Raw genomic sequence first — 16237 nt, 5'->3', positions numbered from 1 at the left:
TAAACTGAGTTGAGAGTTGACTCCTCTGAGTTTGTATGGACATTGCACAGTCCTGTAATGTTGAACAAAATTATAAAATTTAAGCGGGTAGGTGAATAAATACACCGCCAGCAGGTCGAGATACTGCACCATATAATGCAGTCCCACCGCCTACACAGAAGCCTATACACACATATACAGGTTGTTCTTAGAATAAGATATCAATATTCTTCTACTTTCTGAAAATACTTTTTGAAAACATTATTTATATTTTTATCGGGGATCGACTCCATTAATGGTAAAGCAGGCTTTTTATTAGACTTGATAAAAGAAAGTTAGTCGATCTTTTTCTGTGATAGTTTTTTAATATCATCTAAGTGGGTTAATTTACTCATATCTATTCATAAGAACTTCACATTTTAAAGCCTAGTTGAATTCCGCTCCGCGTTTATTTTTATATTAACTCGAAACTGCTCAAGCATAAAGGTTAACTTGAGGTGTAAAATAAAAGACTATTCAACATTTTCTTTACTTTACATTATGTCATGGAATTACAAGTTAATTTAAAAGTTGGTAGGTACGTAATTCATTAAAATTAAATTGCAAACATTAATTTATATTAACCTAAAGGTTTGGACTAGTCGCACATCGGCAACAACCTCTTGAGCAAAAATTTTGTATTGACTAAGATACGTGTGCACGTATATCCGGATGCGTTAGGTATTCAGACTAGGGTTTATCCAATAAACGTGAAATACGAACAGTTATTCACTGTTTTAACAAAACTCGATTTAACAACGCTCTTAAAATTGAAAGGTGCTCTCAGTTGAAGTAACAAAACACTGCATAACTATTTCGTTATTGTACATCATTTATATGTCAAAATCAAAAATTCTAAATTCAAAAATGTTTTATTCATGTATATCTTATCACAGGCACTTATAAAGCATTCATACAATTAGCATGTTAACACAAATGTTAGTGATGGTGATAACTGCATTCGTTAACTTAAAACTAAGGCTAGAAGGGTTCCAAACGCGCCCTGGTCCAAGAAGAGCCCACAACAAACTTAACCAGGTTGTAAAGCTGTAATACATAAATTTGTATATTCCATATTATTACTTGAGATGAATATCTTACTGCAGTAGTGGTCTGTAGACGAATGCTTCGTATATGCGTTAAAGCACGGTCTACCGCAGAGTTTGGCTATAACTCGTACTGGAGCAGAAATGTCCTATATTATTTAATCTACCAGCTGATCAAATGCCCTATGACCGCACGCCATTCAGTGCAACCTATCGGTCAAACCAGCAACGCGATGAAGAACAAACCATTTAAAAAATAAAAGTACAATGCAATGGCGTAATAATAAATAACCATAGTACTATGGGCTTAATGCCGTTGCTTATAGCAGTGTTATTATGACACACTTTAATAGCCATTACAATAAGCACTATAAATTTGAAGAAAGAGAGATTTGATTATTACCGGGCGACCGATGAAGTTAAATCACCAGTAGCAGCGGAGATAAAGTTTTTTAGGAATTCAATGGTATATGGTACATACGTGAACGTCTCCATGAGTCAACTTCAGTCCGCCAGGATCTGTAGCTTATAGTTGGATGCATCTCCATACATAGATTTACCCCAGATCATTCTACTATTACTATTATATACAAAACTAAACTAGATATAGCTTTTCTCAGCATTATCTTGCTTGTTTTTACCGTAATTTAATGCACAAACGTCTAAAACGCACGTTTTTGAATGATTTGTGTGGCGTCGTCATAGACTATGACAGCCAATAAAAGTGGAGAAGTGTAACACCTAACTACTATACACTCGATTTTATTGACATTTTGTTGTCATAAACTATCTCGTCACAGTTGTCGAACCAATGTCGTTATTCCAGAAGTTAAGGTGCACTTTTTATAATAATTATTACCCAAAAAGTTATTAAAACTAACAATATTAATGGAGACATAATTCTTAAGAAATAAAGTTTATTAAAAGATACCTTTTACTTAATTCACATGCATATTACTCCTAACAGCAATGATTTGCCGATAACTTTTAAGGGGACGCGGCTCGCCATGTCCAATGTGCGGCCAGTCTAAACGTCACACGAGAAGAGTGGGTGGAAAGTTTTGAACTACCTACGAACTATCGTTTATACAATTATCAAACCCCTATCCCCGCTTAGAGTTTACTCAAGGCACTGTATTTAGAAAATATATGTACTGCGATACACGTCGCTAGCGCCACCGCCGCATTACTGTTGCTGGAACCTGTGGACAAAGAACAGACGTACAAACTAATGCAGATGAGCCGACGCTATGCTGATCAGCAAATTATAACCAACTCTGTTTAGAACACCACTTAAAACAAATGATGATTTGTTACGTAATGATGAATGCATATGAAACAATTACTGATGCTAAGTGGAAAACAATCTGTACTATTATTAATATTATAAATGGGAATGTGCGTTTGTTTGTGCTTACTTTACGCCCAAACTGAGCAACTACTCGACTTGATTTTAGGCATAGAGCTAGTTGAATGGACGGTGAGTTCCCACGGGATTTATAAAAAACCGTCACAATCGCGGACGAAGAATGAAGGCAACAGTTAGTAATCAATAAATAGTTGGAAAATCCAAAACTGCACGCCTCATAATCTCATTCATTTCAATAAAATTGAGATTATTTGTAAATAATAATTAAACTACATCTAATTATACCGTAAAAAGTAATAGGCTTCTATTCCTCAAAATACTGAAGCCTATAAAAAAAACCAACTTGATAAGTGAAGTATTTCGCTCGTTATCGTAACCACAAGATACGGGATCCGCACATACAGACACACGGACGTCCAAGAGATTTTTAAAACAATTTTTTAATTAGTTTAAATAATAAAAAGAGATTTAAAAATATCATGAGTGTTAAAAATTGTGTTTTTTCTCAACATTTGTCTATTTATATTCACTTATAAAAGCAATAAAGAATAAAAAAAGTGACATTTTATGTTGGAGAATCACTCGGTGTGCGTAAACTGACAGTAATACCCACCTCAACGCTTTGCTTATGAGGCGTGCAACAGACAAAAATTCCGGGCATGTATGGAGCATGTTCCACCAAACACCTTAAAGTAACCTGAGGCATAGGTGCTAAGCCTCATGTCCCTGTAATTGTTCCGGCAGCCACACTCTTCAGACCGGAACACAGCAATGCTTAGCGGTTAAGAAAAGCACATCGGTAGTACTTCCCCCGACGGACCAAGGTGACCCACCATTGTGCATGATTTGCTCGCTCGCAATCGACGACACGTAATCGAGTATGAAAAACTTGAACATCGAAGTAAAATTAAACTTATTGTGTTGTATTAAAGCTTAAATTTGCCTACAAATCTTTATCTCTGGCGCAACGATTGTAAAACAAAAATTTTGAAGAACAAGAAATTCATCATCATTTTCGTCATATCAACCCATTACCGGCCACAGCTACAGGGCACGGGTCTCTTCCCACAATGAGAAGAGGCTAATGGCCCAACACGCTGGCCTAGTGCTTATTTATGGACTTTACACACGTTTGAGACCATTATGGAGAACACCCAGGCATGCAGGTTTTCTCACGATGTTTTCCTTCACCGTTGAAGCAAGTGATATTTTAATTGCTTAAATCGCACATAACTTAGAAAAGTCAGCCGCTCGAATGAGAAGTAGAAGTCCTACCCACTGGGCTATCACCGTTTCCCGTACCAAGGCTACAGGTTTTTAAGTATACATACCTAATGCAGTGTACATAGACAAATGGGGGGACCTGGCGACCTCGAGGCTCGCGTTCGTAGACCTGGTGTATGGTGGCCTGCTTGGTTGCGTGGCTTCACATCGGATCGCCATGAACCCTCTGCCAGTGGCGACTCGGACCCGAAGTGGACGCCAACTGGAGCGGAGACCGAAGTTGTCTGCTGCGGATACTTCCGTGTTGTCACTCATCCAGGGGTCGGACTGTGGACAAAAAAGCTGTTGAGAAAATTGGAGTTATAAATTTTCTTTTTGCAAACTCTCTGCTTCTCGATTTAACCTTTGATTCCACCTAGTAACCGTCTGGTACTGCCTTTTTGAAAACGGATTCCTTCGGTAGTTCATGCTCTGGAACAATCTCCCTGATGAAATCCGCAGTAGTGTAATTCCCTTCCTATATTTAAGAGTCGTCTGAAGGACTAATACCTCTCTTTGAGTGATAGCATTTGAAGTTATTGCTTTACTATTGCATGTGTATTATGTATTAAAATCTAATTGTATATATATTTATATATAGAATGTATATTTATTTATGTGTTTGTATCTATACAGTTTGGTATATTTGTATATATTAGAACACTATGTGCACTATCCCATTCTCTTGCTATAAGTCCAATTTATAAAGGTTGCCTATAAGAGATTGCAGCAATAAGGCTTCCTTTGCCTACAACGTGTTTTACTGTACACTTCTTACTCTCTCTTTTTCTTTAAGTTTTGCGTGCAATTGTTTCTTCTTCTTCTTACTCTTCTTCTTCTTCTTCTTCTTCTAGTGGTAAGTTACGATACAGTCTAAGATGGTAGGTGGGCTTACCTGTTAGTATGGCAGTTATATTAAACCCTTACCCCCAATTGTCCCCAACTGGTACCCTAGACATGGTAAGCGGAGTAAAGGATATCAACAAAAGCAATGGGCCTCTATATCACACACTGAAAATGTTGGAGGAAGACATACATTAGAGATTCAGCAACTACCAACATTGGTCTGGTGAGTTGTGCTTTTGAGGACTACTAATATTTGGATAGAAGCAGGCGTTACTTTGCGGAAATCCATAATATACATAAACGGATTATTTATATTAAGGCTTAACAATTATTCATTGTGAAGTCAACAGGTTTCGGTGTATAAACTACACCCGATTTTTTTTACAAGAATAAACTTAAAAAAAATAAAAAAACGCGGACAAAGTCGCGGGCAACAACTAGTTTAGAATAGGGGCTTATTTGTATTACATATTCGGTTTCCACGCTACATTCGTCAGAGATTCAAATCTCAATCACAGAAGAAAAAGTTTTGGACCCTTGGCACTACCGTTTTACACCACTAGTGTAAAAGGAATTTTTAATATCCATTACATCACTAACAAATAGTGCTGTTTTGTATGTAAACGTCAATGCAGTGTGTAATAAATATTTGTCTTATTTACACTTAAAATAATTAATGTCCATCATCTAAAAATGTAGTTACCCTTTCCGGTTTCCCATCGACGTACCACATGATGTTGGCAGCTGGCATGGCGGGTTTAGTTGAGCAGTTCAACAGCACGTCCTCACCAAGCTGAACTGTGCCAGATGCTCCTGTTATCACTGGATCTTCTTTCAGCGTGACTGTATTGAAATAAATAGTTTTTTTTTTATTCAAATTGTTTGCAATGAACACTATTTTTAGATATTTACTTATTAAGTAAGCCATCATTTTAATACTAAAAATAAAACTTATGATAATCAAGATAATCAGTAATCCCTACATGAAGAATATATTTATATTTTGATGAATAACTGAAAAGCCGTAGTGCAAATTTGCACTTGAAGTAACATAAATAGTATTTTTGTCTGCAGTTTCTTTAGAGATGAAATAATAGTATTGTTTGAGTTACTTTAAATTTTGGAATAAGTTCAAATCTACGTTTATTATCAATAAAAAATTAAAATTCTACTGTGTAAATTATATGTCACTTTAAGTCTTATTTTAGTGTTATGTTTTTGATAATACTTGTGCTGTGATAACGGTAATATTTGTGCAACTACCCGTTAATACGAACATTTTCTTTTGAATTTTTGACATTTTAATTTAATCATTTATATCTGTGTATTCAAAATCAATGCACCCAAGAGATGACGTTCAGATAACAAAAAAAAAGTGTCATTGATTGCTTTTCCCGTAGTCTACATTTTACTCGTAAGAAGGTTTTCCACTAACCAGCCACAGACAAATACTTTGTCTGGTTGACAACAGCGAACCGCGGGCCTTCGGTGGAGACCTCGCACGTGAACGAGATCCTGGTGTTGACCTTCTTGGGAAGCGCCACGCTGATGGCACAGCTATGCATGTTGCAGGCTCCGCGAGATACGCCCCCGGATGTGGTGTTGAAGGCTCTTGTTGGAGGCTGATCAAACAAAGAACATGTGTAAAAATTATACTGCATTTTTTTTTTAAACTTGATTCAACTGTGAATAGAACGTCGTGAGGAAACCTGCATGCCTGAGAGTTATCCATGATGTTCTATTCTATAATCCGCACTTGGCCAGCGTGTGGGGTTACGACCTAAACCCTTCTCACTTTGAGAGGAGACACGTGTTGTGTTGCAGAAATCCATGATATGAAAATTAAGCTTAATTTGCTATAATCCGCGATTCTTTTCGCGCAGTATAGCAAATTAAGTTTAATTTTCATATCAGATACGTGCTCTAAAGGGGACAGGTAATGACTTGATGGATGATAAATATGAATGTTGAAAGCACTATAACAGAATCAGGAATTACTAAATAAAAACTTCATACAACTTAAATCTTTGACATATTCTATTTTTTTTTTATTTATTTATTTATATTCTAACACTATTATTACAGAATACTTAAACCTAATGCGATAGTGTAGCTTTTTAAAAAAAAAAAATCTAAACATGCTTATGCTATATCCTATGATATTTAATTATCTATTCACATTGCGATCCTTGTAAATTCACTCAGAGCGCAACAATACAAATCACATTGCTCTGATATGACATTGAGTATGCGGAGGGCGCGCGTCATTGTTGCCGTTGGACAGGATATAAGCAGGCGGTAGTTTTCGGAATTCGAAATGATTTATTTTTACAATGAAAATTAAGCTTAATTTTCACGTTAAGCCCACTACCATCAAAGATTGCATGATGATGCAGCTACCACTAGAGATTGCAGTCAAAAATTCAGAAATTGAAGCGAAACGTTCATACTTTTAACATGTTAACACCAATGTCAGTGATGGTGATAACTGCATTCTTTAACTTGAAACTAATGCTAGTAGGGTTTCCAACGCGCCCTGATCTAGAAGAGCCCACAAAAACTTAGCCTGGTATTTTTTTTGTTATCACCATCTCACAGTCGAGTTAATGTTTAGAAATGAAGTTAAAGCAATTCATACCCATGCTTTTTTATCATATATGTAATCTTTAATATATTTAGGCTAAGCTCAAGTGGATTAAGATTATAAATCAAAAGCAGTTTTACTTAAATTGTGAAAATACTTTTTGAGTGGGTAATACGGTAATTACTACGAAGCCCGCTTTAAAAAAATAAAGATATGAAAAACTTTATTTTTATAAAGAAATGTTCAAATTATATCAGCTTTATCTATAGATAAAATACTAGAATCCTTTTTAATCGTGGCAACGTGGTGTTTTTACAGTTTCAGGACTGCCCGATAAAACATTTTCCGGTACTATGCCGTTATAAAAGTGGTGTAAAAAGCCCATGTGTTTTTGTAGCTGGTAAAACCGTGACGTTTTGTATGAAATATAAAGAGCTTTGTTTTGGCATCCGTTAGGCATCGGTAACCGATGTGAAAACCATTGAAAAAGTAACCACATCAAAATTAAATACTTCTAGTATACTATTATGCTATGTAGTATAATAGAGGTCAGTGAACACATAATGGACACGTGGATCATAATTGAGGGTGTAGAGTTGCCAGTAAACAAATTTCCAACTTAACCTATCCCTAGTTCACTCTGCCATCCAACCGACGAGGCTCCGACAGCTGGTGGTTGGTGATGGTTGATCTCAGAATTGTCTGCACAAATGGCCTACCAAGTGCCGATTGTTTTGATGGGAAGCATAAATAAACCACAGGCCCTAGCGCCCGCTATTCATAGCTCTGACAGCGATAACGGGGTAAAGCGTGCTAAAAATCTCCTGTAATTCCACTGCCAACACTGATGAAACAGCGTTAATAAGGAATCGGGATATCCGTGGAGTTACTAACAAGATTTACTAGCACGATTGACTAGAGACCGAATAGCTCAACTAGAGTCGCGAAGCTTAATTTTTTTTTAAATAACGGACCAAGAACAACTCTTTGCAGATTGCTTGCAGCAATAAGGCTGCCTTTGCATGCCCACATTGTGTACTGTATACTCCTTACTGTTTATTTTCCTGTATGTTATACGTGCAATAAAATGTTTCTTCTTCTTCTTCTTCGCAGGTCACTAAAGACGTCTTGCAACGTGTCCATCAACCTAAGGTGTAGGTGTTACGCCTCATACCGCATATGCCTGTAATTATACCGGCACCCACGCCCCTCAGACCGGAACAGAAAAAAACATGGTAGCATATGCCCAGGCCAGCACTGTCGCAAAAAGATATACTACCAACTTATATCGGCAATAGGTGGGCAAATAGCTCACATAGCTCGGAAAACCGATTGGCGTTGGGTCCCAAGGTACGTTGGTAGACCCCAACTAGGTTTAGCTGCTCCCTGGGAGTCTCTAAAGCTCCCTACAGAAGATCTATGCCCAACAATTGACGATGATGATAACAGTCTGGTAGAGAAACTCGATATCACCAATCCTTCTAAAATTATAAATGTTAAAGTGTGGATGCTTGTTATTCAATCACGCAAAAACGGCTGAACGGATTTGAATTTTGACAGGAAAAAAATATAGGCTACTTTATATCCTGATTCCTTCAGTAGTTCACGGGAGAAAATTTAAAATTATTTACGAGCTAAGCCGTCACCTATACTACGAAAAAGGACATGTACTTTCTATATCGATCTCTCAAGTAGTCCCCGTGATCGGTTTAAAAATTGTTAGCGGGCGAAGCTTAAGACCCAATTCTGAAGGCCACGCAGACGAAGTCCCGGGCAAAAGTATCTTATAATACTTGGACCGACTCGGGAGTAGAACACAGGACTCCGGGATCCTTTGTGGAAATGCTAACCAGTAGACCAACGAGGTAGACATGGGACATTTTGACGGCCGAGTGGCGCAGTGGGCAACGGCCCTGCTTTCTGAGTCCAAGGTCGTGGGTTCGATTCCCACAACTGGAAAATGTTTGTGTGATGAACACGAATGTTTTTCAGTGTCTGGGTGTTTATCTGTATATTATAAGTATTTATGTGTATTACATTCATGGAAAAAATATTCATCAGCTAACTTAGTACCCCTCACACAAGCTACGTTTACTTTGGGGCTAGATGGCGATGTGTGTATTGTCGTAGTATATTTATTATTTATTTATTATTGTGTACACGGGGATGGTACAAACTGGATGGAAAGGTGCTTTAAGTAGATAAATAATTTATCTTCCTCGTAATTATCTGCATAGTTTATGAAATATTCGTCTCGGCATTACCCAAATTGCTAAAGTGTAATAATTTATGAAGGGACGGGACCCCGAATAACTTAGTTACATAAGTAAAGTAATTAACTTAATTTTTACAACGCTTGACCCTTTTTGCTTTTCTCTATAAATTATGATATTATTTTGAATGGAGGTAAGATAATATTTTTTTAGGGTTAGCCAAAAAGCCCTCATAATTTTGCTAAGTCCGTTTGTCCGTCCGTTTGTCTAGCTATGACTTAAATCAACTTTTAGCGTTTTTATTGAAATAATTGACAGATCAAGCTGATGGCAACTCATGTTAAGTAGAAACCATGGCATATAAACAGTGCAATATTTCGCACATTTTTGACGACCTCCCTGGCCCAACAGTGAGCGCTGTGAATTTAACTTGGAGATTCCGGGTTCGGTTCCCGAAATTTTATAATTTCTGAATTTTCTCTGAACTGGTCTGGTGGGAGCTTTGACTGTGACTAGTTACCCTAACGACAAAGACGTGCCGCTAAGTGATTTAGGTTCCGGTGCGATGTCGCCAATTTTTTATTCCACAACAACTTAGCTGTTGACTGCAATCTCACCTGGTGGTAAGTGATGATGCAGTCTAAGATTTTAACGGGCTAACCTGTTAGAGAGTATGGTAGTCATACCTCTAATCGGTTTCTGCGCTACATCGCATCGGAACACTAAATCGCTTAGCTGCACGTCTTTGTTGCTAGGATGGTAACTAGCCACCGCCAAAGCCTGCCACCAGACAATAAGTACTTCCCCAGACGAGCTAAATCACATATATCTCTACTACTATTTACTATTGCAGAAAAGAGCTGTATGGTCAATATATAAACTTAAATCACGCGAATCCCTCCGTGAGAAGTTTAAAGAAATAGGCATACATACTGTAGCCTCACAATATATTTATAATAATATAGTATTTGTAAGACAACATATTAGTCTTTATAAACAAAAAGTGGACATAAATAGTCGAGTTACAAGAAATGGTCATAAATAAGTGTCATCTGCATATCGTCTGCGAAAGGTACAGAAGTCATTTGTGGGATTGAGTATACGCTTTTATAATATGATTCCTAAAATGATTGTGGACCCGGCCAATGCAAAAGTTTAAAGAATTTGTTAAAACACATTCATTACAGCGAGGTTACTATACAATTGAATTTCTCAATGACAAGGTTGCTTGGAAGCATCTGGCTCCGCTTTCATCTCTCACAAGATAGAAAAATGAATGTTAAAATGTAAAATGTGAATTGTTGATGGAGGAAAAGAGCAACTACTGAGTTTCTTGCCGGCTTCTTCTCGGTAGAATCTGCCTTACGAACCGGTGGTAGAGTCACAACAAACAGACGTTTCAAAAGTTCTTATATTAGGCCTACTTGAAATAAATGAATTTTGAATTTGATTGCTAAAAAACTAAGCAGCCTAGCCAACAGATAAATAAAACAGCTCCGCAATCAAGTATCTGCGTGCAGACCCATCTCATTTAAATAAGAGGAAGCAATTTCAAAAATTAAAAATAACCAAAGGCTTTCGCTCGTATTTAGAAAAAACAGCCCCCACTCGAGAATATAGAACCTCTGTAGAACACTTCAAATTATTTTCTCTCTCATATTTTTTCCCGCTTTCTATATTTAGTACACCTTCCTTTAATAATTTTACTTTCAAGGCGGAATTTATTTTAACATTTTACTATTACATTACCTTTTTATATTTTTGTTCTGACGGCTACAATGTTCACCAGGTCAAAGGGGTATATCCGGGTCCGTAAAAGTAACATCATCATCATCATCACATCAACCCCATAACGGCCTACTACAGAGACCCGACAGAGACTGTGGGAGGGACCCGTGCGCGGTTGGTGAAAGGTAGGCCTAGGAATTTCCTTACATTAGGTGAAACTTACTAAAAATTAATTAAATACTATGCACCCCGAGCAAACTAACACAATTTCGGATTTACGAGACATGTTTGACGGCCGAATGGCGCGGAGGGCAGCGACCCCGCTTTCTAAGTTCGAGGCTGTGGGTTCGATTCCCACAACTGGAAAATGTTTGTGTGATGAACATGAATGTTTTCAGTGTCTGGGTATATATCAGTATATTATAAGTATGCATATTATTCATAAAAATGTTCATTCGTCACCTTAGTCCTATAACACAAGCTAGGCTTACTTTGGGGCTCGATGGCGATGTATGTATTGCCGTAGTATATTTTTTTATTTATTTTATTAATACCGCTATGGTTCGGGTTTTGGAATAACTACATATTTAAACTTTTAATACTAGCTGTTGCCCGCGACTTCGTCTGCGTTTGATTTTGTTTTTTAATGCGGCATTAAATTTAGTTGTAGATCTAAAAAAAATTAAAGTATTCAGTATCGCTAAGCCTTAAATGAGGGGTTTGCTGCTGTCCGCTGAGAAGTTCTGTCCTCTATCTCCAACCACAGTTTAGGCAAAATTAAACACATATTATAACCTCCATAGTACAAAAATAATTATTTAAATCGGTTATAATTTATCGGAGTTACGATGTAAAATCGTCAAACCCTTTTATCCCCTCTCCCAAAGGGACCTAGCTTAATGTCGGGATAAAAAGATCCTATATTACTTCTAACACTTCCAAGAATTTGTGTACAAAGTTTCATGAGGATCGGTTAAGTATATTTTGCGTGAAAGCGTAACAAACAAACTTACATTCACATTTATAATATTAGTAGGGATAAGGATAGGGTATGACGTATTGTGCGAAATGTTCTTAGTTAAAAACGCTTTGTTAGGAACCGAAATATTTATTTTCATATTTCATCGACATACGAAAAAATATATACGGTTAAATTTCCGGTGTAATCGCCGTTGAAAAGTTGTAAGACTACATTTCCCTCATGCTACCTTTATAAGTGAGATATATACACATTAAGCATATCGTTTCACGCCGTTTGAAGCGCCCTCGCACAACAGGTGGGCGATTTGTTAAGAATACATGAATAACAATTAATTTATTCGACACTTTGATTTATTGCGTGTGCACCGCAAATAATATAATAAATTACAGAGATAGGGCTTTAAATGTATATTTGGATATGAGTTTTGAGGTGGGTGGCATCTGCGGTTTAATTAATGATATCGGGGAAATTGTGATAATATTTTCAGCTTCCAATGCGTCGGAGTAGTTTCAGAGGCTCTTCGAATCGCATATAATGACTTGTTGACTTTACAACGCAGGACGCTGGAGATGTTGACTTTACAATGAATGATTATTAAGTGAAAAATTAGGCAAATGTGTCGCCTTTTATACCTTATATTATACCTTATACATAAAGTGAAAAATTATCCTTCTATACCTTATCTATCTCTATCCCTACTAATATTATAAATGGCAATGTAAGTTTGTTTGTTACGCTTTCACGCAAAAACTACTTAACCGATCCTCATAAAACTTTATACACATATTCTTGTAAGTGTTAGAAGTAATATAGGATACTTTTTATCCCAACATTAAGTTTGGTTTCTTTGGGAGAGGGGATGAAAGTGTTTGACGATTTTACACTATAACTCCGACTCCGAAATTATAACCGATTTAAATAATTATTATTTTTATACTATAGAGGTTAAAAAATGTGTTTAATTTTGCCCAAACTTTGTGTAGCTCAGATGAATGCGGTTGGAGATAGAGGCCAGGACTCCTTAGCGGACAGCAGCAAACCCCTCATTTAAGGAATAGCGTTACTGAATTCTTTAATTTTTTTTAGAACTACAACTGAATTGAATGCCCCATCAAAAACAAAATCAAACGCAGATGATGTCGCGGGCAACAGCTAGTTAAGGTATAAAATGCGAGGAGCGAAACGTGCGTAGAGGGTACATTGCCGAAGATCTGTTTGGTCTGGAGTATAAGGACTGAAGATATTATAAATTACACCACACAGATTCTCCTGCTTTTCGCGGAGTATAGCAAATTAAGCTTAATTTTCATAATATATCATGGATTTCCGCAAAGTAACGCCTACTTCTATCCAATATTCTATCAAATCGTTTTTAAGTATTTTAAATGATTAAAGTAGTCATCATCATCATCACATCAACCCATTACCGGCCCACTACAGAGCACAGGTCTCCCCCCACAATGAGCAGGGGTTAAGGCCGTAGTCCACCACGCTGGCCCAGTACGGATTGGTGGACTCCACACACCTTTGTGAACATTATATCTTACTCTCGGGCAGGTTTTCTCACGATGTTTTCCTTCTCCGTTGAAGCAAGTGATATTTTATATGACGTAGAAAAGTTAGAGGTGTGTGCTGGGATTCGAACCCAGCCCCCCGAAAGCCAGGTCGAGCTCCTACCCAATGCGCTATCACCCCTTCTATTAGTATTTACCTAGTAAATTATTATTATCCCTAGCAAAAACAACGGTTACTTCACTTCGGAAAGCGTCTCACACTGTACCTACTTATTCTCTCATCTATGTTCAGTTCTCTTGTATCTATGTATCCTACAAGATGAGTTTAGTGCGTTTAGAGAAAATGTGTTACAAATTAGTGCTTAAGAAAACGTTACCACATTCGACCAAAAGAGTAAGATTTGTTTCTAAACAGAAGCAAATAAATAATTGCTTCATATTGCACTTAACATTACTTTTTTTTAATAGAAACTATTCGTATTCCGAATGCGAATAAGCCAAGTTTTCTTCAGCATGCGTTTATAAAGCATTTAGCCTTTCAGCGTTGGGCCAGCATTCGAATAGCTTTTTACAGCTAAACTGCACGCGGCAAATTTTTCACATCAACTTCGAAAATCGAATTCACACAAATAGCTGTTTGTGTCACAAGAACGAACACTAGTATTGAAAAGCAATTCCGAATACACTAGTTTTTATTGTGTCGTCGAGGATCTTTATCACACAGCGCTTTAAACAGGTGATTTTGTTGGTTGGTACTTATGGTATATGAACATACCTGCTGTCCAGGCGTGAAGCGGAATATCTCATTGTTATCCCGGTACCACTTCACGGAATGCAGTGCCGGGTCCCCCTTTTCGCTGACGTAGTGGCAGACGAGGTCACCGTCGCGTCTTGGGTCGCCGTACTGGGGCACCTCCAGGTAGGTGATGTTGTGTGCCGTCACTATCACTGGACAAAGAAAAAGCTAATTAAATTTTTGGCAATAGATAACTATATTCGAAAGATTAAATTAGTGAAGATGAGGTCCATAGCAGAATACTGATACTATGATGATGATTATACATATATTAATTCTGATTCTAGTAATGATTTAAACCTATGTGAGGATCTCATCCAGTTACTATAGTCAGGTCAGCCAAACCACCTCATACATTTTCCACATAAACGAAAAATTTATATCTCTCTAGCCTTAAAAATTGGTTGTACACAAAGTCAATAAAGATGTAATGTGATTCGTTACAAACAAGCTGTTTACCAATATGCAATAGCTATGAGGTACATAAAGTTGACACACAGTGTAACAAATTACACTAACAGCTTCCCAAAAATAGCAGGTATGGTGACAGTGGCATACGTCCAATATCATCCTACGCCATTTCACGTCACTTCGCGCTTAACATTGCAACAATCAAAATTCATTTATTGTTAGCCTAATATAAGCAAAACATCAAGTAAGTCTGTTTGTAGTGACTCTACCACCGGTTTTGAAGGCAAATTCTACAAAAAGAAGCTGGCAAGAAACTCAGCAGTTGCTCTTTTCCAACATCGTTTTACAATTTAACAATCTTTGTTCTATCTCGTGTAAGATGAAAGTGGTTGTTACTACAAGCGACGGATGTTACAAAGACATATAAAACTTAAAATACGTAGCATACGTTCGTATAAGTTCGAAGTATTGTGAGTGGAAGCGGTGATAGCCTATTGGTTAAGGCTTCAGTTTCACTTTTGGGGTGCGGAGTTCGAATCCCAGAACGCACCTCTAGCACCTCTTTTTAAGTTATGTGCGTTTGAAGTAATTAAAATATCACTTGCTTCAACGGTGAAGGAAAACATCGTTAGTAAACCTACAAGTCTGAGAGTTCTCTATAGTGCTCTCAAATGCGTGTGGTGTGGTGGTGACCTTTAATTTTGGGATAAACGACGGTGATTACGTATCGCACGCCAGGCTTGCGACAGGCGTAAATCTTGCGTTCTTTGCCGTCAAACGCCACTTTTGTATTTTTTATATGCAAAAGTGATGTTTGACAGCAGGGATCGCGACAAGGCTGTCATGAGATACATAATCTGCAGTTTTTTTATAGTGAACACTCGGTTGACCAAGAAAATAGTCCACCTGATAAACCTTACAAACAGCAACAGCAACAACTTAAAAAACCAAGGAAAACATCCTCTAGTGTTGCTCTGTGTCCATCAACTTTGCAACAATGCTGCTAAGCGGCAGAAATAAGCATGGCAGTAGCAGTGGCGTGCATAGGGGGTATGCACAGGGTACGCAAATGATATAAAATTAAGAAAATCTCCAGTACGAGTTATACTTACTTAAGGGTAGGCTTTTTATAACTCTTACAATGACTCACTTATGACAAACGACTAAGACACCGGGAGGTATCTTTGCATCGTTCGAGTCCATGTAGGACTGAGGTGTATCGAAAATGCACCCGTATTTATATAAAAATACCCACCAACTCAATGTCATGCACATTGGTTATTAATAAAATATAATTTTAACTGTTTCTTGAAAACTATCTATGAATTAATTAATAATTATTAGGGTATTTGTAAAATCCTAATCAATTTAATAAAATATCTGGCAAATATGAATTTATAGTTATCAAAAGGTTAGATATTTATCCACTTTATAAAATTACTTTAACATTTATAAATCGTACTGGAG

The 16237-nt window shown here is 37.2% G+C and overlaps 1 protein-coding gene across 1 annotated transcript; it reads right to left on the bottom strand.

The window, feature by feature from the left end:
- Positions 1 to 2096: 2096 nt before the first annotated feature.
- LOC120629434 lies at positions 2097 to 14716 on the bottom strand. Its single transcript, XM_039898377.1, has 6 exons — positions 14705 to 14716; positions 14339 to 14527; positions 5978 to 6164; positions 5246 to 5385; positions 3765 to 3984; positions 2097 to 2266 (listed from the first exon to the last, which is right to left on the bottom strand). Exons 1-6 carry the CDS (start codon positions 14714 to 14716, stop codon positions 2178 to 2180), a joined length of 837 nt encoding a protein of 278 aa, XP_039754311.1. The 3' UTR covers positions 2097 to 2177.
- Between the last annotated feature and the right edge of the window lie 1521 nt (positions 14717 to 16237).

The sequence above is a fragment of the Pararge aegeria genome, chromosome 14, assembly GCF_905163445.1.
Source record: "Pararge aegeria chromosome 14, ilParAegt1.1, whole genome shotgun sequence".
Classification (NCBI taxonomy): domain Eukaryota; kingdom Metazoa; phylum Arthropoda; class Insecta; order Lepidoptera; family Nymphalidae; genus Pararge; species Pararge aegeria.
The sequence above is the reverse complement of the archived record's forward strand: the minus strand, read 5'-3'. Positions and strand labels throughout refer to the sequence as shown.